The 27,267-nt window shown below is 42.7% G+C and overlaps 1 protein-coding gene across 1 annotated transcript in view; it reads left to right on the top strand.

Annotated features, from left to right (window-relative positions):
* Nucleotides 1-27,267, top strand: part of sptbn5 (spectrin, beta, non-erythrocytic 5) — a 138,417-nt gene that overhangs the window by 40,182 nt on the left and 70,968 nt on the right. Inside the window, exons 24-41 of the mRNA XM_034233828.1 lie at nt 110-185; nt 1,725-1,936; nt 2,528-2,777; nt 3,391-3,530; nt 3,740-3,839; nt 4,023-4,193; nt 4,901-5,065; nt 5,144-5,233; nt 6,579-6,715; nt 9,967-10,153; nt 11,138-11,238; nt 11,328-11,418; nt 11,832-11,948; nt 12,203-12,360; nt 15,302-15,434; nt 18,603-18,748; nt 21,289-21,403; nt 21,490-21,542. Coding sequence (XP_034089719.1) covers nt 110-185; nt 1,725-1,936; nt 2,528-2,777; nt 3,391-3,530; nt 3,740-3,839; nt 4,023-4,193; nt 4,901-5,065; nt 5,144-5,233; nt 6,579-6,715; nt 9,967-10,153; nt 11,138-11,238; nt 11,328-11,418; nt 11,832-11,948; nt 12,203-12,360; nt 15,302-15,434; nt 18,603-18,748; nt 21,289-21,403; nt 21,490-21,542 — 2,442 coding nt within the window. The remainder of the gene's footprint in view (nt 1-109; nt 186-1,724; nt 1,937-2,527; nt 2,778-3,390; nt 3,531-3,739; nt 3,840-4,022; nt 4,194-4,900; nt 5,066-5,143; nt 5,234-6,578; nt 6,716-9,966; nt 10,154-11,137; nt 11,239-11,327; nt 11,419-11,831; nt 11,949-12,202; nt 12,361-15,301; nt 15,435-18,602; nt 18,749-21,288; nt 21,404-21,489; nt 21,543-27,267) is intronic.

The raw sequence follows: 27,267 nt of genomic DNA, 5'->3' as shown, positions 1-27,267 counted from the left end.
AAAGTTACAACCAGCCCTTTGAGTGCAACCATAATGCTAATGTAGTCCGCGATGAAATTGAGTTTGACTCCCCTGGTTTAGCCCATGGTGTGTCTTTTCTGTATGACAGGAAGCAGGACTGCAGTCCAGAGGAGAGCGCAGCGATCGCAGAGGAGGTCCGGGGTCTGGAGGTTCTGCTCAATCAGGTTCGATGGTTTCCTTCATCACAGACTGTTCAGATATTCTTTGATAAATGTCTGCCTGAGGCTACACATGTATGAACTGAAAACCTACGATTAGAGTTCACATTTCTTTATGAAGCACGTTTCACATAAAGCAAGTCAAAGTGCTTGCAACAAACTCCCAGAAACCCTGAGGTCTTCACCGACGCTGAGTTCTTTTAAGTCGAGGCTAAAAACATTACTTTTTTCAGCTGCCTACCCAGAAGTCTTTTAACTTGTTTTAGCACCTACTGTATCTACAATGTTGTTTTTAAACTATTCTGTATCTCTTTCATGCATGGTTTTTATAAATCTGTTTATTTATTGTGTTCCTTTCTGTTGTCTTCTTATTAAGTGTTAATGTTGATGTCAAGCACTTTGAATTGCGTCTGAAAATGTGCTTTATAAATAAACGTACCTTTCCTTACCTTGACAAAAAACTTTAAAAGCATTAAGATATAGATGTATAGAAACTAGGGCTGTCAAGTTAACGCAATTTTTTTTTAACGCCACTAATTATTTTAACGCGATTAACGCATGTGTATTTTTTTTCCTCGGCCGCCCCGTAGTTTCAGAGCGCATCGAGTTTAAAATACCATCTACAAGCTGATGCTGACAGCCCCGCTCCTGCCGCCCGCTTGTGGCAGACCACACTTCCACGCTCACCGGCAGGCACCGACTGGCCATCTGGAGGACCGGGAGGGTGTGTGTATGTGTGGCCCGAGCGAGCGAGAGAGAGACCTTACGTGCATTGTTGTTGTTAGCATCTGGTGCTAGCTAGCTGCGCTAACGGATACAAGGAGCTGTTTAAATAAAACAGAGGAGCGACATTTCGCCACAACTGCGCCGAGCACTTGACTTTATGCAGGAAGCCAGACAGTGGGACATTGTACGAGAAGTCAGCACACTCAGCACGGATAGTGGCAACATGATTGCAGCGTCCAGGCAGCTCTCGTTCGAGCATATGCCTTGAGTTGCACATAGCTCCAACGATCCATCACACACACACACACACACACACACACACACACACACACACACACACACACACACACACACATACACACACACACATACACACACACACACGCACACACACGCGCACACACACACACACACACACCATTTGTATTGTATGAGAGGTTCCAGGTTGAATTGAGGCAAATATTTGTAATGTTCAGAGGTTGTTGTGTTTAATATTCATGAGGTTATTTGTCATTGTTCAAATGATAATAAACATTTGCATAAAGCATATTTGTCCACTCATATGTTGATAAGAGTATTAAAAACTTGAAAAATATTCCTCTAAGGTACATTTAGAACAGATCAAAAATGTGCAATTAATTTGCGATTAATCGCGATTAACTATTTTAATCGACTGACAGCCCTAATAGAAACACAATATTTAAAACATTTATTAAAGAGCCAGGATAAAACAAATAAACCAAGCTAAAATATAATAAAACGGGAATAAAATACAAGAAGAAAAGCTCTGGCTGTTCACACTGTTTCCCTGTGGTCCAGTTGAAGCGCCAGGCTGCAGACAGACAGCGGCTGCTGGAGGAGGCTCGGAGGCTGCAGAGCTTCCAGCAGGAGTCCAAGGAGCTGCAGCACTGGACCCAATCCGTCCAGGAGCGCCTCCTTCAGGACGAGACGGCCACAGACGTCGCCTCCGCCCTCGCCCTGCTGGAGCAACACCAGGATCTCCAGCTGGAGATGGAGGAGCAGAGGCGCAGGTAAACACCACCTGGACAACACTGTCACGTGCATTATAGTCAAAGTCAACTTTATTGTCAATCTTCCAGTTTGTGTGTACAGACAGAGAGATCAAAATACCGTTTCCCACAATCCCGAATACAAAATACAAATATATACAGTATACAAATATGTATACAAATATGTATATACCTATATACACACAATCAACAGACACATTTATACTTATGCACACATTAAGACACAACAATTAATATATACAAAATAACAGTCACTTCAATATCTTTGATAAATGTACATTAGTGCAAGACTGTCCATAGCAGCGTAAAGAAGTGTGTGTGTGTGTGTGTGTGTGTGTGTGTGTGTGTGTGTGTGTGTGTGTGTGTGTGTGTTTGTGTTTGTGTTGTGTGTGTGTGGTGCTCAACCTCAGGACTAAAGAACAGTTTTTTCCACTGAACTCTCTCCCCTCCTTCCCCCCTCTATATATAATAACATTTAACTTTGAAGAATGACAAAGAGGTTTTTAGGCTTAGTTAATTTGCAATATGTGATATATTCATAATATGTGTCGCTGTAAATGAATTAATCCACCTTATTTTTTGTTCTCTCAGGTTAAAAGAGATGGAGAAGTTGGGGAAATCTCTCCAGCAGGGCTCGTCCAATGGGAAGGCGGGAGACGTCGACGTCCAGCAAACCCTGGACAAGCTCAGAGCTGATTGGTCTAGGCTGGACAAGCTGTGGGCCAATAGGAAGGAGCGTTTGGAGCAGGGGGTGGAGCTCCAGAGGCTGAACCAGGAAGGAGACCGGATCGAGGCGACGCTGTCCGGACACGAAGCCCGACTGAGGGTGCAGGATGTCGGGGTGAGGAGGCGCTACACATGCCTGTTTTATATTATATCATAAATATATATCTACAGTGCATTGAGATATAAAAGCAAGACACACAAAACAAGCAGGTTCTTTGATATAAATACTTAGATGTAATGGTGGAACATCTTCTTTCCTGAAAAGACCACATTTAATATATCTGTCGAAGGCAAATCCAAGAAATATTTGTTTCCGCCACCTTGTTCTTTCGAGGCGCGTGGATCAGTGGCGGCGCTAGGGGGGGGGCTACTTGGGCTCAAGCCCCGGATCGTTTCTGAAAAGCCCCGAATGTTTCACTGAGAAACGTCTCGTGAGTCCAACAGAGAGGCAGCAGCTGCGGGGACAGTAGCCTGCGTACTACCCCCGCTGCGAGGCTCCGGCGAGTCCACAGTTCACGCTAGCAAATCTTCGTAATCACTAATTAACAACCAAGTTCTGAACAGCAAGTATAAATGATTGCCATCTAATGGGAGACTAAAGCATTCTTTTGTGCACCAGTCAATCCCCACATTAAATACAGAGTTACATCCCATCTTAGATGTCTGTTACCTTGTTTCTTGTCTTAATTTATGGTATTTGGATTATGTCTATGTGTGTATTGCTGCAGGACTCAGTGGACGGTGTGCACAGTCTGCTGGGCCGACAGGAGGAACTGGAGGGTCTCTTGAAGGCTTTGGACCAACGAGTGGATCATTTCACTGAACGCAGCCAAGAGCTCATCGACCAGCAACACTACGCTGCCAAACAGTAAGAGAACACAACAGAAACAACAACAGAAACAACAGCGTCCAGACGTATAATAATATGTTGGGGAAATCTGTAGTTTTCTGTAGAATATGTAGTTTAGTGAAAGTCCTGATTATGGCAAGCTTTCTCAAAACAACAATAACACTTCTCAGTATTTTCCCATGTGTGTGTATTACTGTTTTCTGATAATACTGATTTTTATCTTGAAGCATCAAGGAGAGGAGCAGGAGCCTCCAGAAGGCCAACAGGAAGCTGAAGGAGAGCAGCTGTCAGAGGAGGAGTCTGCTGCTGGCCTCAAAGAAATATCAGGTATTCATTTTATAAAATATAGCACCATTAAAGAAAGTCAGCAGCCACGTATGCTATGTATGTACGTATGGAGCTAAGTGGGAGTTAAACATCTAATTCCTGTCCAATTGTAGTTTGCTTCTCTCATATTTAGTAATTGTTTTAAGTGTTAATTCAGTTGTCATTGATTGATTCATCCTACAGGAGTTCCAGAGAGATGCAGACGAGCTGCTGCTGTGGATGGAGGAGAAGTTTAAGGTGGCGGAGGACGAGTCGTACCGCGACCCGACCAACATCCTGCGGAAGCTGAAGAGACACGAGGCGGCGGAGAAAGAGATGCAGGCCAACCAGGTGTGGCTGGACACACTGGTGCAGGTAAACTGACGCTCATTGGTTCCCAGTCTCCAGCTCACATTGTGCTTTAATGATGCATGGACAAGTGGCAAAATAGCAGGTGGAATTTCCTTGTTTTATTTATTTTACCTTTATTTAACCAGGATAGGTCTCATTGAGATTCAAAATCTATTTTTTTCAAGAGAGTCCTGGCCCAGGAATGATAACAGCACAGTTACGGTGCGTCCACACGGTTCCGTCGCGTGCTTCAACGGAGACGCTTCCCCTTCACTTTGAACGGGGTGACGTCACGCTTTGCCGAACTGCATTGTGGTTCCTTTGCAGTTGCTCGCGCTGAAGTTGAGAAAAGTTCAACTTTTCAAGCGTCGACGGAAGCGCCAGCCAATCAAACCGCATGCTTGTGTGTCCGGGGCGGGAGATTAATGTGATTGGTTGTTGGTCCACGACAGACACGCCCACCGGCAAGCTTCAACGCGACGGAACCGTGTGGACGATACGTTAAAGACAATTTTAAAACACAGTCATACAACAAGTTAGCCAAAGCATTTACAGCCACAGTGTTCTGCCTCAAGGTCACTTTGAGTCTGTTTAAAGAAACCAGCTCTGAGTTTATGCATGAAATGGTCATTAAATGTCTAAAATTGTGACTTAGATGAATATCAGATAATGACAAATAACATGCATAAAACCAGGCAAAACCAGGTTCACTTTTTCTTGCCCATGTTCAGCTGGGGCAGGAGATGCTTTCTGAAGAGCACAGCAACAGTCAGAGCATCAGCAGGAAGTCGACGCAGCTCAGCAGTCGCTGGAGGAGACTTCAGGACAAGATGGCCGACAGAGGAGACAAACTGAGACAGGCGGGACAGCAGGAACAGCTGATGGAGCTCCTGCAGGTGAAACACTGACGGAGGCTAAAAAGAAACTCATTTTCAGCCATTTTTATGTCTTCACGCTCCTTCTGCTTTTCCCAGGATGCCAAGCTGAAGATTGAGGCGATCCAGTGGATGCTGAACAACGCCGCCAAAGGTCACGACCTTCGCTCCAGCCGACAGCTTCTGAAGGTTAGTTAAACTCTGACTTAAGTATGTTTAGACCCTCCAGAAAAACGCGATTCTACGAACGCAGAATTTACCGCATAATCAGCAAAATGGCGCAGATTTTTAAAAGGCCGCATATTTATCAAAAGGCCGCATAATCCCCGCATCTTTCCACACAAAGTTGAAAAAAAAAAAAGTTAACTCGTCTTGACGTGAAGTGATGATGATGATGACGCGACGTCATCAGCTCGCGCATCACAGAAGGTAAACAACACCGTAGAGTGAACGTGTGGAGCTCACACGAGAGAGAAAACACCAAGATGAAACAATCTAATCCATCTCATTTACCGACGAACATTTCTGCTAAAGACCGGGCAAAGCAGTTCCCCGATGTCTCGCACGAAAGTGGGGGGAAACTATTCTGCACCCCGTGCAACTGTGTTGGAGCATAAGAGAACATCGACGGTGACGACCCACTTTGATTCATTCAAACATTCGAACATGCTTTCTGCTGCTGCGGACAAGAAAGCCAAACAACTCACGTTCACAGAGGCATCGACCTCCAAAACCCTTTTGAGGGCTACAAGAAACGAGATGAGTAGCCTACAAGATTGAAGCTGGTCAGATAACGAACGAGTAAATGAAAACAGAATGAGGCGGAGAAGTGTGTGTGTGTGTGTGTGTGTGTGTGTGTGTGTGTGTGTGTGTGTGTGTGTGTGTGTGTGTGTGTGTGTGTGTGTGTGTGTGTGTGTGTGTGTGTGTGTGTGTGTGTGTGTGTGTGTGTGTGTGTGTGTGTGTGTGTGTGTGTGTGTGTGTGTGTGTGTGTGTGTGTGTGTGTGTGTGTGTGTGTGTGTGTGAGATTAAAATAGCCCAATTGCTTTTACAATAAATAAACATTGCATGTGTTTAATTGAATAGTAAAGGGGTTTAACGTTAGTGGCAGGTTGTGTGTGAGAGAGAATAAATAAGACAGCCCAATATTTATTTTTTCCGCATATTTAGCATATTTCGCAACTTTCCGCAATTTCACCGCATAAAATCACATAAAACCGCATGTTTGATCGCATAATCAAGGATTTTAGCCTGTGTTTTTCTGGAGGGTCTATATTTTTAACGCCTAAAGGTGTTATTTGGGGACTAACCCTAACCCTGGGTGTGTGTGTGTGTGTGTGTGTGTGTGTGTGTGTGTGTGTGTGTGTGTGTGTGTGTGTGTGTGTGTGTGTGTGTGTGTGTGTGTGTGTGTGTGTGTGTGTGTGTGTGTGTGTGTGTGTGTGTGTGTGTGTGTGTGTGTGTGTGTGTGTGTGTGTGTGTGTGTGTGTGTGTGTGTGTGTGTGTGTGTGTGTGTGTGTGTGTGTGTGTGCGTGTGTAGGAGCATCAGCAGCTGGAGCAGGAGGCCAAGGAGCTGGCGGAGAAGATCAACTCCATCATTAGCAGAGCCAAACATCTCGCCTCAAACCACTTCGACTCCCAGAGGATCCTCAAGGAGACGGAAACCTACCTAACTCTGTGAGTACACTCTGGATAATCACACATTCATGGTCCCCAGAGGATGAATCGTACTGACTTTGAAGGACTTTGGTAGAGTTTTAGCAGGACCAGGTGGAAGGAGTCCATCTCCACGCTGGCCTGGGTATCTCCCAGTGAGAGCTAGTTGATGTGGCCAGGGAGAGGGAAGTTTAGGGCCCTCTACTGGTACTGCCTCACCCAAGTTTGATCAAATTATCTTTACTATATATATATATTTATACTTTTAAAGCTCAACTAAAACAAACACCAACAATCAAGCTGCCATGGAGGTACCAGGAAGCTTGAAAGAAAACCTGTCTATGCCAAAAATCGGCCCTGCCTAGTACATACAGTGGCAATGTCAAGATTTAGCAAAAATACACCTTTATTGAACATACAGTAACACAAATACTACAAATCCATATAACAAACAATCACAAATGAAAAAGGGTCGCCACTTATTATTATTTTAATAAAAAAAAGTTTTAAAAATATATATATATTTTTTTTTTGGGTACCTGGCTAGCGCCCCCTAGCAGCGGCGCGCATATTTCAGCATTGGCACTGCGCCGCCACTATTTGTATATAGGGGAAAAACCATAGACTGTATATATAAATGGACGTAGTGTCCGTGACGTCACCCATAGGATTCTGCAGAGTTGCCGTGAAGCCCTTAGTAGGCGGAGTCGGCCACTAACGGCTCGACTGTGACGTCAGAGTCTAATCCCGCCTTCTCCAAATAAGGGCAAAGAGGCGGAGCCGAGGCGGGACCTGCTGCCTCCGAACTGGAAGTAAACAGAGCTAGCTCAGGCTAAGAAGCTAAGCTAACATGAAATACATGCATACCAAGTTACTGCTAACAGTGTAGTCAATCAATCAATCAATCAATGTTTATTTATATAGCCCAATATCACAAATGTTACATTTGTCTCAGTGGACTTTACAGTTTGTACAAAATATCAGTATGACAATACGACACCCTCTGTCCTTAGACCCTCACATCGTACAAGGAAAAACTTCCGGAGAAAACCCACAGTTTAAAGGGAAAAATGGGAGAAACCTCAGGGAGAGCAACAGAGGAGGGATCCCTCTCCAGGACGGACAGACGTGCAATAGATGCCGTGTGTAAATTGAAAAGATAATACATTTGCAACATAGGTAGTCCAAATGTTTGGAAATGCATGTGTGTATAATAGGAAGATGAATCCACGAGGATATCCATCCAGGACCTATGATCCAGGACCACAGCCACGACTCAAGATCCAGGGCTCGCGATCCAGGACAGAGGAGCGCAGGATCATCCATGACTCCGGATCCCGGCGTATACAGACACCAAAAAGAAAGACATTTGGGGAAGCTGGGTTAATCGGAACATGAGAGTACACAGGTATAGACAGAGAGAAGGAAGAAGTAAGATGTCCCCCGACAAACTAAGCCTATATCAGCAAAACTAGGGGCTGGATCTAATCAGCCCTAACTATAAGCTTTATCAAAAAGGAAGGTCTTAAGCGCACTCTTAAAAACGGATAGGGTGTCTGCCGCCCGAACACAAACTGGAAGCTGATTCCACAAATGTGGAGCTTGATAAGAAAAGGCTCTGGCTCCCATTGTACTTTTAGAGACTCTAGGAACAACCAACAACCCTGCATTCTTGGAACGCAATGCCCTAGTAGGACAGTAGGGTATAATGAGTTCTTTGAGGTAAGATGGCGCCTGCCCATTAAGGGCTTTGTAGGCGAGAAGAAGAATTTAAAATGTTATCCTGTGTTCTATAGGGAGCCAGTGTAAGGCAGCCAGAACAGGAGTAATGTGGTCCCTTTTCCTAACTCTGGTTAGTACACGAGCCGCAGCATTTTGAATCAGCTGAAGCGACTTGACTGACTTCTTGGTACACCCTGATAATAAAGAGTTACAATAATCCAGCCTTGAAGTAACAAATGCATGGACTAGTTTCTCGGCATCGTTTTGAGGCAAGATATGCCTGATTTTTGCAATGTTACGTAGATGGAAGTAGGCGGTAGTTCCCATATATAAACGTTACCTTCATAATCAAATGAGACAATCTGCAAGAGAATTAGCTATATTTTGTTATTCTTAATGCTTGTCATTCACACGTTGAGAAAAGACGGACTCCCCCGCCCGGACCTAACGGAGCCGCAGTGGGCTAGCTCCGGGACACCGGCTGGAGCTAGCCCCCTGCGGCTCCGTTAGCTCCGGCGGCCACCACTGGGATAATTGGGTCCCCTATTAACATTTGCTCCCGTTTAGCATTATGGGCATCATAGCCATAGACTATAAAAGTCTTACCCAAGGCTGAATCATAAACTAAAATGTATATGTATGCATAAAGGGTTACGTCCTTAGCTGGCTAATAAGTAACAAGCTAAGCTACCAAGCACAGAAACACCTGCGAACGGGGTTAACATGTATAATATTATCATTTTAGACTTCTTGGAAGTTCTCTTAGTACATTCAAGCGCACAGCACGACATTTTAATTGTCTGGTATTTGTAACAATATTCCCTAAAAGGCACAATCACCACGAACACGGCGAAAGCTAAAGGGTCAAGTACAGTACTATGACTAACTAACGTTGTAGCCTCTATGGTTGTAGCCTAGCAGAGTGGACAAGTTGCTGTTAGCTGACAGTGAGGCATGTACGTGTCCATCAAAGTGACCACGCCCTAATTTATGCAAAAACTTTAAGAGCTAATATAAATAAAAGGGTCATGTTAGAAAACAATTCACTCACAGATTCATAATCATGAAGGTGGAATCTAACTATATCGATAATAATATTTATTGCATCCATGGGTAGAAACATGTTTTTTTCTGCTGTAAAGTTGGGCATTTTAACATGGGGGTCTATGGAGATTGCTCCTTTCTGCAGCCAGTCCCTAGCGGCCCATGTATGAACTGCAGTGTGTGGCACTTCCGTATTGGCTTCCCGTCTCTACCCCACAGTTTGCCGCTTGGGAAAAACTGGCGTTCGTGTGTGTTGGAGGAGGGGCTCTGGAAGGAAGTCTGGGTTGATTGTTTTCGGTTGTGTACTTTCAAATTCTAGCGCACTCGAGCTGGTTTCTCCATTCTTACCTACCCTACCTTTAACAGCATAAAAGGTTGGATGAAAAATAAATAAAGGACAGTCAGTAAAATGCGTTGCAGAACATGGGTCTTGAGGCAGTTCTTAAAAACTGAGAGTGATGCAGAGGTCCAGAGATGATGTTGATTTTGAAATCTTTATTCCACAGGTTCAAGTCTCTCCAGAAGCCTCTGGACCGGCGTCGGGCTCAGCTGGAGGCGTCAGTCTTTCTGTTTGGGTTTTATCACGACGTGGATCTGGAGCTCAGCTGGATCTCTGAACACGTCCCTGCCTCTGGATCCACGGGATACGACAAGTCTCTGGCCGGAGCCATCAGCCTCATGCAGAAGCACAAGGTAGATCACAGTTCATCGCATATACAAAGACAGCTTTTCGACAATAGCGGCACGAGTTGGGATAAATCACTAATTGCGATTAATATTTCCATTACTATATAGAAAGGATGAATCCGTTTGCATCATCATTTTCATTGGAAAATATATTAAAATGATAATGGTGTGATTTTATTTTTTTTATTTAGGTAGAATATATTTTTTTTTCCAGATTTCTGAAAAAGTCAGCAATTTTAACTTTTTTTTCAGAAATCTGAAAAAAAAAAATATATTCTAAAAACTCAGAATTATGAAAAAACTCAGAATTTAGAAAAAAACGTTTTACTTTTCTCCCTGAGTTCACTTTCTGACCAAAAGTGAGTTTTTTTGGAAAAAGTCAGAATTTTTTTCCCTCAGATTTCTGAAAGTCAGCAATTTGATTGATTTGCATTTTGAAAATTCAGAGAGAAAAACTCTCTGAATTTTCAAAATGGTCAGAAATTAGAATATTTATTCAAATTAGATGAAAATAGTTGTATTTTTATTTTTTTTATTTCTCAGAATATTTTTTTAAAACAGAATTTTGACTTTTCTCCCCGAATTCACTTTCTGACCATAAACAAGGTTTTTTCTTTAATTCTGAGAAAAAAGTCAGAATTTTGATGGTTTTCAGAATTATGGAAAAAAGACAAAAAAAAAATAAAAATAAAATGTAATTAAAAAAAATATGCCCGAATTTGACTTTTTTTATTATGACTAAAAAGTCATTAAAATGTTGACTTTTTTCTCCGATAAACAAAACAGAAATTCAAGTTTTTCAGAATTTCGACTTAATTCAGAATTATGAACATTTGACTACAACATTTGACTTTTTACTCAGAATCATGAAATTCTGATACCAAATTCACTTTCTGAACAAAAGTTATGTTGTTCTGGAATAAGTGATAATTTAGAATTTTTTTTTTTACATCTTACAAATGTCAGCTAAAGCATGATTTCTTCACTTAGGAGTTGCAGGCAGAAGTGAACGCCCATCGGAAACACCTGAACCACGTCCTGGAGAAGGGGCGGAGCCTGGCCAAATCAGATGGGGATGAAGTGCTCCAGAGGTACAGTTGTTGTATTTCAGGGTTGATTGTGACATGTCAGAATTGTTGTTTTCCTTTAATACATTTACAGTTATTGTTGTTTTTTGCAGATGCACGCACCTGAGTGCAGAGTGGGAGGAGCTAGAGGACGCGTGCAGCAGGAGAGCATCTCACCTGAGCAAAGCCATCACCAGAGAACAGGTGAGTGTACACTTCCACACAGCGGCTTTGGAAAAAGCTTGGAGGTGGGCGTGTCTGAAGCTTGACCAACAACCAATCACATGAATCTCCCGCCCCTGACACACAGGCAGCGGTTTGATTGGCTAGAGCTTGTACTGGCATATGATTCGATTGGCTGACGCTTCTGCCGAGGCTTCAAAAGGTGAACATTGCTCAACTTTTGCAGCCTGAAAGGCCAGGAAAGCTTCGCTCTGCTTCCCACAATGCAGTTCGGCGAAAAGTGACGTCACCCCATTCAAAGTGAATGGGCAGAAGCGTTGGAAGAAGCTTCCAACGCCGCTGTGTGGACGGGCCGTTAGAGATGTGACTATTATTATACATTTGAAAGACTGTTTTGTCTTGGAAGTGTTTTGTGATTAATGTTCTCTTTTCAGCTGCTGTTGGACTGCTCAGAGCTGGAGTCCAGGCTGACTGACACTCTTACTCTAGTGAACACCGATGACTACGGAAAAGATGAGCTGGGAACACAGAGTCTCCTCACCAAACACAAGGTACAACACTCACTCTGAGAGGTCTGTCATTAGCCAAAACAAAAGAGGACTTTAGATCTTTCCCCTGTGGAACTCCTTCAGCGGACCCAGGCAGATACTTACAAGTAGAGGAAGCACAGTTTAAACCGTACAGACTTAAGATATGGAGTGTGGACTGCTACTTGGAGAGGTCCCCAGTTCACCTCCTTGGCCTTGCCGTGGTGCCCTTGAGCAAGGAACCGGACATGTGTGTTCTGATGATTTCCTGGCTGCAGGTGTTGGAGGGCCAGTTGGAGGTGCTGGAGGTGGAGGTGGAGGAGTTGGGAGACCAGGTGGACCAGGCGGAGCAGAACTGGAGCCTCGAGGAGCTCAGCCGGCCTTACAGTCGCCTCAGAAGCCTGAACCAGCAACTGCAGCACCAGGCGGCTCTCAGGTAAACTCTGACATATTACTTTACTACAACTTGAACACTTAGCATGGTGAATAAGTACATTTGAGTATGTAGTGTCTCTACTTTAAAGAGTCCTCTCCTGCTGATGTTCAGGTGTATCAGTATGTAGTGTCTCTACTTTAAAGAGTCCTCTCCTGCTGATGTTCAGGTGTATATCAGTATGTAGTGTCTCTACTTTAAAGAGTCCTCTCCTGCTGATGTTCAGGTGTATATCAGTACGTAGTGTCTCTACTTTAAAGAGTCCTCTCCTACTGATGTTCAGGTGTATATCAGTAAGTAGTGTCTCTACTTTAAAGAGTCCTCTCCTGATGATGTTCAGGTGTATATCAGTATGTAGTGTCTCTACTTTAAAGAGTCCTCTCCTGCTGATGTTCAGGTGTATATCAGTAAGTAGTGTCTCTACTTTAAAGAGTCCTCTCCTGATGATGTTCAGGTGTATATCAGTATGTAGTGTCTCTACTTTAAAGAGTCCTCTCCTGATGATGTTCAGGTGTATATCAGTATGTAGTGTCTCTACTTTAAAGAGTCCTCTCCTGCTGATGTTCAGGTGTATATCAGTATGTAGTGTCTCTACTTTAAAGAGTCCTCTCCTGCTGATGTTCAGGTGTATATCAGTATGTAGTGTCTCTACTTTAAAGAGTCCTCTCCTGCTGATGTTCAGGTGTATATCAGTATGTAGTGTCTCTACTTTAAAGAGTCCTCTCCTGCTGATGTTCAGGTGTATATCAGTATGTAGTGTCTCTACTTTAAAGAGTCCTCTCCTGCTGATGTTCAGGTGTATATCAGTATGTAGTGTCTCTACTTTAAAGAGTCCTCTCCTGCTGATGTTCAGGTGTATATCAGTCTGTAGTGTCTCTACTTTAAAGAGCCCTCTCCTGCTGATGTTCAGGTGTATATCAGTATGTAGTGTCTCTACTTTAAAGAGTCCTCTCCTGCTGATGTTCAGGTGTATATCAGTATGTAGTGTCTCTACTTTAAAGAGTCCTCTCCTGCTGATGTCCAGGTGTATATCAGTATGTAGTGTCTCTACTTTAAAGAGTCCTCTCCTGCTGATGTTCAGGTGTATATCAGTGTGTAGTGTCTCTACTTTAAAGAGTCCTCTCCTGATGATGTTCAGGTGTATATCAGTATGTAGTGTCTCTACTTTAAAGAGTCCTCTCCTGCTGATGTTCAGGTGTATATCAGTATGTAGTGTCTCTACTTTAAAGAGTCCTCTCCTGCTGATGTCCAGGTGTATATCAGTATGTAGTGTCTCTACTTTAAAGAGTCCTCTCCTGCTGATGTTCAGGTGTATATCAGTGTGTAGTGTCTCTACTTTAAAGAGTCCTCTCCTGCTGATGTTCAGGTGTATATCAGTATGTAGTGTCTCTACTTTAAAGAGTCCTCTCCTGCTGATGTTCAGGTGTATATCAGTATGTAGTGTCTCTACTTTAAAGAGTCCTATCTTGCTGATGTTCAGGTGTATATCAGTATGTATTGTCTCTACTTTAAAGAGTCCTCTCCTGCTGATGTTCAGGTGTATATCAGTATGTAGTGTCTCTACTTTAAAGAGTCCTCTCCTGCTGATGTTCAGGTGTATATCAGTATGTAGTGTCTCTACTTTAAAGAGTCCTCTCCTGCTGATATTCAGGTGTATATCAGTGTGTATTGTCTCTACTTTAAAGAGTCCTCTCCTGCTGATGTTCAGGTGTATATCAGTATGTATTGTCTCTACTTTAAAGAGTCCTCTCCTGCTGATATTCAGGTGTATATCAGTATGTAGTGTCTCTACTTTAAAGAGTCCTCTCCTGCTGATGTTCAGGTGTATATCAGTATGTAGAGTCTCTACTTTAAAGAGTCCTCTCCTGCTGATATTCAGGTGTATATCAGTGTGTATTGTCTCTACTTTAAAGAGTCCTCTCCTGCTGATATTCAGGTGTATATCAGTATGTAGTGTCTCTACTTTAAAGAGTCCTCTCCTGCTGATGTTCAGGTGTATATCAGTATGTAGTGTCTCTACTTTAAAGAGTCCTCTCCTGCTGATGTTCAGGTGTATATCAGTATGTAGAGTCTCTACTTTAAAGAGTCCTCTCCTGCTGATATTCAGGTGTATATCAGTGTGTATTGTCTCTACTTTAAAGAGTCCTGTCCTGCTGATGTTCAGGTGTATATCAGTATGTATTGTCTCTACTTTAAAGAGTCCTCTCCTGCTGATGTTCAGGTGTATATCAGCGTGTAGTGTCTCTACTTTTAAAGAGTCCTCTCCTGCTGATGTTCAGGTGTATATCAGTATGTAGTGTCTCTACTTTAAAGAGTCCTCTCCTGCTGATGTTCAGGTGTATATCAGTATGTAGTGTCTCTACTTTAAAGAGTCCTCTCCTGCTGATGTTCAGGTGTATATCAGTATGTAGTGTCTCTACTTTAAAGAGTCCTCTCCTGCTGATGTTCAGGTGTATATCAGTATGTAGTGTCTCTACTTTAAAGAGTCCTCTCCTGCTGATGTTCAGGTGTATATCAGTATGTAGTGTCTCTACTTTAAAGAGTCCTCTCCTGCTGATATTCAGGTGTATATCAGTATGTAGTGTCTCTACTTTAAAGAGTCCTCTCCTGCTGATGTTCAGGTGTATATCAGTATGTAGTGTCTCTACTGGGACATGTCTCCATGCTTTAATGTTCAGCTGCAGTACCTCTTTTCACGCTCTGTCTGAAACCAGAGCCCATTCTGCTCTGATTGGTTAGCTGGCTGGCTCTGTTGTGATTGGTCAACCGCTTAGAGATGTCCCGTACAATGTGAGCTGTTTCAGAAGTAAACAAAGGAGTCTAATGGAGGTGTCAAAGGAAGGCAGTGTCGTAGATAAACTCCCTCTGGAGGAAACACAGGGGTTTGTTTTTTAAAATACCTGAATAAGCACCTGACCCTTTCACCTCACGGTCTTCCCTTCAGGGGTCAGAGGTTAAAGGAAGTCCTGCATCTCCACGAGTTCATACGAGAGTGTTCAGAGTTAGAGGACTGGATGAACGAGCAGAGACTGACAGCTGAGTCTCAGGACCTCGGGAACGACTACCAACACATCCAGGTGACATCTCATTAACAGGAGTCTGCACTAAAGTACTTTGTTAACACAACGAGCTACCGAACGGACAAAGGTGTCCAGCTACATATTCATTCAAGTACAAGTTATGTCTTTAAATAGCACAGGATGTTCTTGGCTTTGTGAAATATTGCAATGGACTTTCACATTTTGTATCTACATGATGTGTTAATCGTTTAAAGCTAAGTTATGTATGGCTTCACAGATCTAGGACTGTTCAGCTTAACTACATGTAGTATCTATTAATGGTAATGGTATTATTTTCAAACTGGTAGTGCATTGCATCTTCTAATCTAGACCATAAACTAGAAAATAAGTCTCTCTCACTACATGTTATAAGATAATAATCACCATGTTTACCAACAACTACCTTCATACATTTAATTAATCTTAAACAACAGCTGTTAAAACCATCTTCTTCTGATCTAAAAAAACATTTATATGAGCAATATTGTATGAATCATGTACATGGTTAAGTTCTGTTTAAAGGCAGACAGTCACATATAAATCCTAATTCATGTGGATAATGGACCTTAAGGGTAAAGATTTTCGGCAATTTTATTTACATAGCACCTTTCAACACAAGGCAATTCAAAGTGCTTCACAAAAATGAGACATTAATGGCGCATTTCCACTACAGCGCCGAGCACGGTTTAAGCGTGCCGTGCCCGTTTTTTGTTGCGTTTCCACTCGGCGTAGTTCCGGCTAGCGGGTACTTTTTCACAGTTTTCTGGCTCTCCAAAATCGAGGTTCTTTCCGGGCCAACAACCGGGCTGAGTATGCTAGTGCAGTGTTTCCCACAGATATGAAATATACTTGGGCGGGTGGTGGCAAGGAGGGGGGGGTGCGCGAAAAAAAAAAAAGTTTTAACAACATTATTTATTGACTGTTCATTCCGGTATAATCATTTTGCGCAAAGATGGCACTGTTTGTCAGAGCACTTCATCCTTCTGGGATTTCATGAAGAACAGCTCCAACGCCTGTGTGTATGTGAATGCCTCTGGTGCTGGTCCATTAACTGCCAGTGTTTCCCACAGATCTGAAATATACTTTGGGGGGTGGTGGTAGCGGGGGGGTTGAGGTGACGTGCAACAACATTAACCTTTCTGTTGGTCGCTTGTTAGCAGACCCTTCACGCGATGGCAGAGCGAACAGGTACAGGTACAGGCAGGGTCCATAATGATAGCCCTATAGTTTAAATCTACTACCCACACATGAACATATGGAAATGGGTTACTATTTAAAAAAATAAATGTATTTATTAATGTATTTAGGAACCTATCCATGTGATTTTTAGTGGGGGTCGACCTCAAATCCTCTAGGGGGGGTCCAGGGGCATGCCCCCCCGGTAAGATTTTATTTTTTATTTTGGAGTTAAATGCATCAATCTGGTGCATTTTGAGGGGAAAATAAAGAGACTAGATCTATGGAAACACCTATATTAAACATAACTGTATACATTTCAATAATCATAAAATCAAGGCCATAACCAACAACATCCCATTTCCAATATGAAAAAAACACTGAAACTTGTTAATTTATTTTTGGTTCATTTATAGTTGTGAGTGTGTCTGTGCTCCTGAATCAGCCTCTCCTGTCTCCCTCCTCTCCCCCCTCTCCCCCCTCTCCCCCCTCTCCATCCTCTCCCCCTGCTCCTCTTTGAGGCAGCAGCAAAGACTAGTTTTCTCTCAACAAGTTTTAAAAGTGTATCTTACCTTTTTTCACCTAGTTAACTTTTTATTTATTTATTCATGCATATTTGACTAATCACATTACATTTCATTTAGCTGAAGCTTTTATCCAAAGCGACTTATAATGACCGATTACAGGGACATTCTCCCTGGAGTAACTAAGGGCTAAGTGCCTTACTCAAGGGCACACTAGTGGTGGTGTTCCTGGCGGGATTTGAACTCACAGCCTTCCGATCTTCAGCCCACCTCACTATCCATTAGACCAATCACTACCCTCTCAAATGGAAATATGTGTTTACATAAATGGTGACCACACCGTTTGAGACCCATTGAGAACTTAGACTAAGTTAACTATCTAAACACTCAGAGAGTCCTTTACCTCACCTGAGCTGAGGTTATCCCGAGCTTGAATGACACACAGAGACCAATCAAGGGCTTTGATTTATGATCTGTATGACAGTGGCCATGTCGGCAGGCCACATCATGTGGACAGCCAGTCACCCTGTGTGAGGCAGGCCACTTAACAGGCCAGAAGGAGGCGAGATCAGAGCAAGGGAGCGAGGGATCATTGTCTACAAGTTAATCGATCGCAGATGGCGTCGTGGTCACGGACGAATAAAAAAAAAAAAACATAAAAAAAAATTTATAAAAAAAAAAAAAAAAAACTAAATGGGTCGCGAAATATACTTGGGCGGCCGTTAATATACCTGGGCGGCCCGCCCAGGTATAGTCTATGTGTGGGAAACCCTGTAGTGAGAGAATCGCTGGCAACTACAACAAGATGAACATATTTGACCGTGATTTAATTGTAATACACGTTTCAAAATGATGCCGAAGTAACAACATACTGATACCGGTTAGTAAAAACCATGAATTAATGCTTTGACAAGTCTGCAGACAGACGGCAGGCGAAACACCCTTTTTTAAAATGCGTGTTTTCTAAATGGAGTTCGGCTAAGCTAACGCAGTATATGCTCCGACCGTCCACACTCACAACAATGGCCGACAGACATAAATAAAGCAGCGACTGTACTCGCCATGACACAGGCAGTCTGTGGTTTGTACTTGTTTAACCTTTGTACTTTCTGAACAGATATGAGGAGCTGTGAGCTCTGAGTGCTTTGGTGGTTTTGTGGCTCTCATTGAAGATGACGTCACGGCTCCGCCTACACTGCGTTACTATAGTTACTGCCCCAGCTACTAAACTGTAATGGAAACGCAGCATAAAGTGAGCCTGGCCTAATGAGGCCTAACGAGGCCTAGCCATACCGTACTAAGCCGAGCGAGGCCCTGCAGTGGAAAAGCGCCATAAGAGCATTAAGCAGCATATTATAAAATGGCATTTAAAAACACAAATTTAAAAGCAAAGATAATGAAACATGAATAGCAAAGGTACAGGAATAAAAGTGACAGTGCAGTGTGACATATGTTAGAGTTTCTGTGTTTGTGACGGGCGTTTCAGTTGCTCCGTGGGAAGTTTGAAGGTTTCCTGAAGCAGCTGGAGGTCGGAGAGGAGGGACTACAGAGCTGCAGCGATCTGGCTGCTGGACTGATCCTCAGCAAACACCCCCAGAGCTCTGCAGTCAGAGACGCACAGCAGCAGCTCAGGTACACACGCACTCCCACTGCAGCGGCTCAGTCACACACGCACTCCCACTGCAGCAGCTCAGGTACACACGCACTCCCACTGCAGCGGCTCAGTCACAAATATCAGGATTTAAGAAAAAGATACATGTCGTCCCTTCACTTTGTGTGGTTTGTTTGCAGAGATGGCAAAAGTACTCACATGCTTTACTCAAGTAGAAGTACAGATACTCGTGTTTAAAATGGTAAAAGTAGAAGTACTGACTAAACTTCTTTCCTCAAGTCAAAGTAAAGAGGCTTTGAAATGTACTTCAGTAAAAAGTACCCATAACTAGCAGCTGCTTTAAAGAGTACCTGACCTCCCTTTATATTAATAGAACAATAATGTCATTGTTAGCTAATGAATGTTTCCATGCTGAACAACGGCAACATGACAACGTTTCCATTGGTCCCTCTTCTTTAGAGAAGACCAGGAAATGATGGATACACGGATCGTGTTCAAATCAATAGGCACGCAATGACTCTAAAGAATAATGATCACGCACCAAACACACATTCAGACTAAAGGAACCAGCTGTTTGGAAAATGAGAGAAGTAGAAAGTACAAGTATTTGAGTTCAACATGTAAGAAGTAGAAAGTACAGGTATTTGAGTTCAACATGTAAGAAGTAGAAATTACAGGTATTTGAGTTCAACATGTAAGAAGTAGAAAGTTCAGGTATTTGAGTTCAACATGTAAGAAGTAGAAAGTACAGGTATTTGAGTTCAACATGTAAGAAGTAGAAAGTACAGGTATTTGAGTTCAACATGTAAGGAGTAGAAAGTACAGGTATTTGAGTTCAACATGTAAGAAGTAGAAAGTACAGGTATTTGAGTTCAACATGTAAGAAGTAGAAAGTACAGGTATTTGTGTTCAACATGTAAGAAGTAGAAAGTACAGGTATTTGAGTTCAACATGTAAGAAGTAGAAAGTACAGGTATTTGTGTTCAACATGTAAGAAGTAGAAAGTACAGGTATTTGAGTTCAACATGTAAGAAGTAGAAAGTACAGGTATTTGAGTTCAACATGTGAGAAGTAGAAAGTACAGGTATTTGTGTTCAACATGTAAGAAGTAGAAAGTACAGGTATTTGAGTTCAACATGTAAGAAGTAGAAAGTTCAGGTATTTGAGTTCAACATGTAAGAAGTAGAAAGTACAGGTATTTGAGTTCAACATGTAAGAAGTAGAAAGTACAGGTATTTGGGTTCAACATGTAAGAAGTAGAAAGTACAGGTATTTGTGTTCAACATGTAAGAAGTAGAAAGTTCAGGTATTTGAGTTCAACATGTAAGAAGTAGAAAGTACAGGTATTTGAGTTCAACATGTAAGAAGTAGAAAGTACAGGTATTTGAGTTCAACATGTAAGAAGTAGAAAGTACAGGTATTTGTGTTCAACATGTAAGAAGTAGAAAGTACAGGTATTTGAGTTCAACATGTGAGAAGTAGAAAGTACAGGTATTTGTGTTCAACATGTAAGAAGTAGAAAGTACAGGAGGTATTTGGGTTCAACATGTAAGAAGTAGAAAGTACAGGAGGTATTTGGGTTCAACATGTGAGAAGTAGAAAGTACAGGTATTTGAGTTCAACATGTAAGAAGTAGAAAGTACAGGTATTTGTGTTCAACATGTAAGAAGTAGAAAGTACAGGTATTTGGGTTCAACATGTAAGAAGTAGAAAGTACAGGAGGTATTTGTGTTCAACATGTAAGAAGTAGAAAGTACAGGAGGTATTTGTGTTCAACATGTAAGAAGTAGAAAGTACAGGTATTTGAGTTCAACATGTAAGAAGTAGAAAGTACAGGAGGTATTTGTGTTCAACATGTAAGAAGTAGAAAGTACAGGTATTTGGGTTCAACATGTAAGAAGTAGAAAGTACAGGTATTTGAGTTCAACATGTGAGAAGTAGAAAGTACAGGTATTTGAGTTCAACATGAGAGAAGTAGAAAGTACAGGTATTTGAGTTCAACATGTAAGAAGTAGAAAGTACAGGTATTTGTGTTCAACATGTGAGAAGTAGAAAGTACAGGTATTTGAGTTCAACATGTAAGAAGTAGAAAGTACAGGTATTTGAGTTCAACATGTAAGAAGTAGAAAGTACAGGTATTTGTGTTCAACATGTGAGAAGTAGAAAGTACAGGTATTTGAGTTCAACATGTAAGAAGTAGAAAGTACAGGTATTTGAGTTCAACATGTAAGAAGTAGAAAGTACAGGTATTTGAGTTCAACATGTAAGAAGTAGAAAGTACAGGTATTTGAGTTCAACATGTAAGAAGTAGAAAGTACAGGTATTTGTGTTCAACATGTAAGAAGTAGAAAGTACAGGTATTTGAGTTCAACATGTAAGAAGTAGAAAGTACAGGAGGTATTTGGGTTCAACATGTAAGAAGTAGAAAGTACAGGTATTTGTGTTCAACATGTAAGATAAGGATAAGTAGTGGAGTAAAGTACTGATACCAGAAACGTGTACTTAAGTACAGTAACGAAGTATTTGTGCTCCACTACGTCCCACCTCTGTTTGTTTGCAGTGCATGCTGGGAAGATTTGAAGGCAGTGGCCACAGAGCGACAGGATCAGCTGCAGAAAGCCGAGGAATGTCACCGCTTTTACCAAGACCTGAGCGACGCTCTGACACTCATCCAGGTACAGCATTTATCTGTCAGTTCACCACAAACATTTAATCACACACGTTAGATCCATTCACCTTCATCCCGCTCTTTTCTCTGTAGGAGCGACGGAAGAGCATCCCTGACGACGTGGCGAAGGATTTGAGAGGAGTGACGTCGCAGCTGAGGAACATGAAGCTCTGCTGCACGAGCTCACTGCCACAGAGCAACAGGTAGAGACACGGAGAGACCAGAGTATCACGCAGCCTCAGCGCACATTAACTCTTCAGAAAAGCAGTATTTTTCTCACACTGCCACTGCTTCAAACCCTCAGCATATTTCCCCTGAACTCACAGTTATTTTGTTGCTGATTTATACTTTTTGTGTGTGTTGCAGTTGCAGGAGCAGCTGGATGGCGTCGACTCCATCTTGGACCTCTGCTCGCCTCAGCTGAAGCTCCGCCTCCAGGAAGTGCAGCAGCAACTGGTGGAGCGGTGGGAGGATCTCCGTCTCCACGCTGAAAAGAGGGAGGAGGAGCTCAAACTGGCGTGCCAAAGATACATGTTCCTCAACACGGTGAAGAAAAAACGATGATTTCAACTTTGTTAAAACGTTGAGGATTCTCAGCTCTTACCAATGTGTCCTTGTGCTCTCCAGGCGCAGGATTACTTCCTGTGGTGCAGCCAGCTGATCGGTGCGATGGCTGCTGAGGAGAGCATCAGTGATGTGGTGACCTCTGACCTGCAGCTGGCCATACACCAGCAGCTGTGGGCGGAGATGGAGGCCAGACAGGAGACCTACCAGCAGGCTCTGGACATGGGAGAGGAGCTGCAGACGCAGGACCGAACCAACAGGAAGGAGGTACGATCTGCAATCACCATATTCACAAATGGATCGCATCTTTTTCAGGCCTCTTACTCAAGCCCCATGGAAGTGCGCCGGACTCTGAGGAACATATTCGTTGTGGCCAAACGGCGGTACTTCAACTTCCGTATCAGTCTGTGACGTCACCCGGCCCAGAAAGACTTTTCCCCATTGACTAACATGGGGAAAGAGACGTCTGTAAATCAGCGGATACGTTTTCTTTTTCAACTAAATAAACTGTATGAACTATTTTATAGCCCTTATTAGAATCATTAGGTCCTTAAAGGTGGGGTAGGTAATTCACTTCAGAAACACTTTTTGTTATATTCCATGGAATGCTCTTAACATCCCGATAGCAATGAATACATTAAATGCTTTGACAATAAATATATAAAAAATATCATCAGTGGAAGCCGTGGCGCTGTAAAAAGCACGACCAATCATCTGAGCCGGCTAAAGTAACTGGATGGCCTACCTGCCTGTCAGCCTTCCATCTGTGCACAAACTTATCTCGTGCCCTCATTGGTCATGTTCGTGTTCGTGTGTGTTGGAGGAGGGGCTTTGTGAGGAAGTGGCAGATTTTTTTCTGGTTGTGTATTTTCAAATTCTAGCGCACTCGAGCTGGTTTCTCCAAAATTACCTACCCCACCTTTAAAGTTGTAAAATGCACTAAAAGCCGAATCCAGATTTATTTTCTCTCTCCATTCATTCTAGTGAGCCGAGAGCAGGAGCTAAGGGGGTGGGGCTTAATGACAGGAGGCGGGGCTTAAGGGGGAACTCAACTGTGTTCTATGAGACACATATGGGTTCTTATTATACATCCATGCTCTAACTCTGCTAAAATAAGACACAAATCATGATGCTATGACTGTCCTGGGAGTGTGTTTTTCTTTGTAATTTAAATCTAAATATACATGGCGTTTGTGAAGTAAAAACTTCTTTGCAGCAATGTTGAGCGCATCATTAAATGAGGGAAACTGGATTCACCTGTAGATACACTGATATTTATTGAGAGACAGACAATTACGTACGGCCGGGGATCATCCTAGTTTCACACTGTCCTTGTGCTCCACCAAGGTAATCTCTGCCCCAAAAGACACAAAACATCTAACCAACACGAGGAGAGGCGGGCTCCCAGAAAGCCCGCGTATACCTAATTAGTAGCAGATGTGAGACAATGGTCTACTTGTCTCAAAGAGATCCAGACAAGCCTCAACCTACACAGGGGTCTTTGACTGACTACAAGCAGATGTTTGCAGTATCACAGATTCTATAAAACAATAAGAAACTCTATAAACAGATCAGATGAAAATATTCTCTTACAGCGTTAACATGCTGGTTACAACAACATAACAATCATGTAACAAAAAGGCCAGCAAGGCAATACAAAATAAAAATAAAAGGATATGTCTTCATGTTATTATAGTATTGAAGATACATGTAACTATTAGCTATTGTTCCAGACAGATGTCTTTGTTTTGAGCCTTGTATAGAGTCCATTTTTCCCACTTTCTGTTGAGTTGTGTTTTTTGTAATCTCAATTTATAAGTCAGTTTTTCTATCAAAAAGATTTCTTCCACAATTGTTACCCTTTGGTTTTTCGTTGGTGGTGCTTCCTTCCTTCCTAGTGATAGCTTTCATGCTGGGTATGAGCAGCATTTTGATCAAATATCTGTCACTTGCAATAGTTTCCTCAGTGAATTTACATAAGTAGAGTACCAAACAACTTCTAGAAACCTATTATTTGACGTATTTCCTTACATATCATTTCCCAAAATACAATTATTTCCTGATTATTTCTCCGCCAACACTTCTGTCGACATCTGTTTACTCTTCACCTCTCGGGTAAGGAAGAAACAAATCAGATTCTTCCACGAGAAGTTCCCTCATGGTTGAATGGTGTAGTCCTCCAAATGTCCTGGGATGCATTTTGATGCTGGATATGTTTAACTGTTTCTTCCAGGTGTTGGAGAAGCTAAAGGCTTTGCAGGAGGGAGCGAGACAAGCTAGCTGGAGGATCAGTGGATCCTGAAACAAAGCCTGGCTAGAGAGCATTCATCTGGAGCAGTCTTCTACAGAGATGTTAACAGCATGGACAAAACCTCCAGCTCACAGGAGGTAAACGCAATCCCTTTGTGAGAGGAACATGAGAAACATACCATCCAGCGTCTGATCGCTCGTTCAAATCTCTCCACAGATCCTGATGCAGAACAGCACTCTGGGAAACACAGTCGATGAGACGGAGGGGTTGATAAAACGGCATGAAGCTTTTGAGAAGCTGCTCAGCTCGCAGGAGGACAAGGTCTGATATTCTTTTATTATTTATCTCTTTCCTGTACTTCAAATGTGAGCCTCATTTAATCGCAGCATGTTAACGTCCTGTTCCATCATTTTATACGCAAACATGTGTGTACTGTAGTAATCAGCAGCGATTTATTCACGGCATTCTTTTTGTTATTCTACAGTATTGTTGTTTTATAGCTATTTGTTAATGTATACAACCCAATTTGTGTTCTTTGAAATTGAAAAGGATATTGCATTGTGTTTGTTACTTTCGTTGCAGTTGTATATGTCTTAAGTGTAATTTGGCTTGGCTTTCTATTTTGTATGGACATGCTTTTATTTTGAAGGTGAGTTTACGCTGTTGACAGGAAGTTGTTGTTGCTATGGAAACAACGTGACGGAGATTAATGGAGAAAAAGTCATATCTACATATAAAGACGGAGAAAGTAAACGATTTATGGTTAAGTGTTAGCACCCCCCCGACCAAGCTCTTACGTTGATATTGGAGAGTTCAATAAATTCAAAAAGAAAAAACGAATATCCGAATAACGAAATTGAAACCCGAATAGTACTTCCAACGAACGAATATTCGGATATTCCAGGTAGCCCTAGTGGAAGACAAGTAGGATAAGATCTACGGTCCAAATCTAAATATTATCCCGACATGTTCACGGTTTGTTGACTTGTTTTGCAGCTTTGGGGATGATTTGGTAATTGAAATGTTCCCTCCCTGTGTTTGGTGCAAGCTCTCCTCTCTGAAGGAGCTGTCCGAGCGGCTGAGAAGCAGCTGAGCAGAGAGAAGAGCAGCTCGGTCCAAACCAAACTCAAGCCCTCCCTCAAGAGACGTGATAGGATCAAGGAGCTGTCCGTCAAACGCAGGGAGGAGCTGGAGCTCTCCAGGATGCTGTGTATCTTCAACAGAGACGTAAGCTGAGGTGAGAAACTCATCGATGACTCTCGTTAACTGTATATGATGATAATGTAATCAATCTATCACAATACTTTATTAATCCCATGGGGAAAACTAGGTTTGATGTGCAATAAAGGTGCATGAAGCCACAGGGACACAGTGGGCCGTTTCTCATCTCGAGGATGCTGGCTTGGTAGTCGCGTACTTCCAAGTCACTTCCTTCAGAAACGAAGCAAGTATACTTCCAAGCCACGGCTTCGGAAAACGAAAGAAGAATGGAACGGGCTAACAAGTGTGCCACTCTCTCTAACGGTTTTCAACATAAACTGTACCGAAAGTAAATACCTCACGATGTCTATCTAATTATGAACTTGCTTTACTTTCACGGAACACATTTTTGGTGATAACAACACAAATGTAACAAAGTAACATATTTACCTACACATGTTCTACGCCCCTAATACTTACATTTAAATGTGTGCTGCGTCGGTTTCAGCCATTCTCCGCAAGGGTTTTTGAAATTGGTCCCGTGCGCAAAGCATTGTGGGGATTTTCAGGACGCGAAGTCTACCCATGTGCTGCCTCGAAATTTCCCCCAAACCAAGGACGCGGCCTCGGTGGAATTCCAAGTATGTTGGAGATTGGAAACAGTCCTTCGGCGGCACTCGATGACGTAGCATCCTTGAAATATTGGCTTGGAAGCCAGTATCCTCGAGATTGAGAAACGGCCAGTGTCTTACGGAGCGTCCACACTACAGCTTCAAAAAAAGCTTGGAGCTGGGCGTGTCTGAAGCTTGGGGATTTTATTCAAGCAACGCGACCAACAACCAATCACATGAATCTCCCGCCCCCGACATACAAAGCAAAAACCCCCGGGGATTTTATGGGAGCAATATATATATATATATATAAACTCCCCAAACAGGCGAAAACCTACCAGTTTCACCCACTGTCTCTGCCACCTCCCTCCATGTCTGGCTCCTCCGGTTTGTATCCCGGTAGGTGAAGAGGGTCTGGTCATACAAAGCCGGGTGATTTGCTACGGCGATAATTAGTTTCTCCTCCATCTTTTTTTTAAATATAGAAATGAACGGCGGGATATCTCTCCCAGCTTAGACGCGGTTTCATTGGCTACGGCTTGAGCTGTCAGATTTTCCGAAACGGGATTTGATTGGCTGGCGCTGGCTACTCCGGCGTCTCCGCTATGCTACCCACAATTCAGTTCGGCGAAAAGCGTGGCAACGTGACGTCACCCCATCAAAGTGAATGGGCAGATTGAAGCTGTCGACGCTGTTAGTGTGGACGGGCCGTTAGGCAAAGAACAAGGCATGTCCTCAAAAGCAAATTTCCTCATGGTGACAATAACGTTTTCCATATTGCATCGAGACAAACATCTCCTTTGTAAACCAGAACATTTTCATATAACTTCCATGTTTACTTGTGTGGTCGCAAAAAACGGGAAAAGCACTTCTTCACACACCATGTTCACACACCCACACCTACACTACTGATCTTACTGACTAAACATCCCATTGTGGTAGCTCTTTTGGTTAGTTGAGTTTGTTATAATAAATATCTTTCTTATATCGTGTACTACAAAGGCAGTCCATTAACCCTTTACTGTTGTGTTGTGTGTGTGTGTTGTGTGTTGTGTGTGTTGTGTGTGTGTGTGTGTGTGTGTGGTGTTGTGTGTGTTGTGTGTGTGTGTGTGTGTGTGTGTGTGTGTGTGGGTGTGTGGTGTGTGTGTGGTGTGTGTGTTGTGGGTGTGTGTGTGTGTGTGTGTGTGTGTGTGTGTGTGTGTGTGTGTGGTGTGTGTGTGTGTGCTGTTGTGTGTGTGTGTGTGG

The sequence above is a fragment of the Gymnodraco acuticeps genome, unplaced genomic scaffold (genome assembly GCF_902827175.1).
Source record: "Gymnodraco acuticeps unplaced genomic scaffold, fGymAcu1.1, whole genome shotgun sequence".
Classification (NCBI taxonomy): domain Eukaryota; kingdom Metazoa; phylum Chordata; class Actinopteri; order Perciformes; family Bathydraconidae; genus Gymnodraco; species Gymnodraco acuticeps.
The sequence above is the reverse complement of the archived record's forward strand: the minus strand, read 5'-3'. Positions and strand labels throughout refer to the sequence as shown.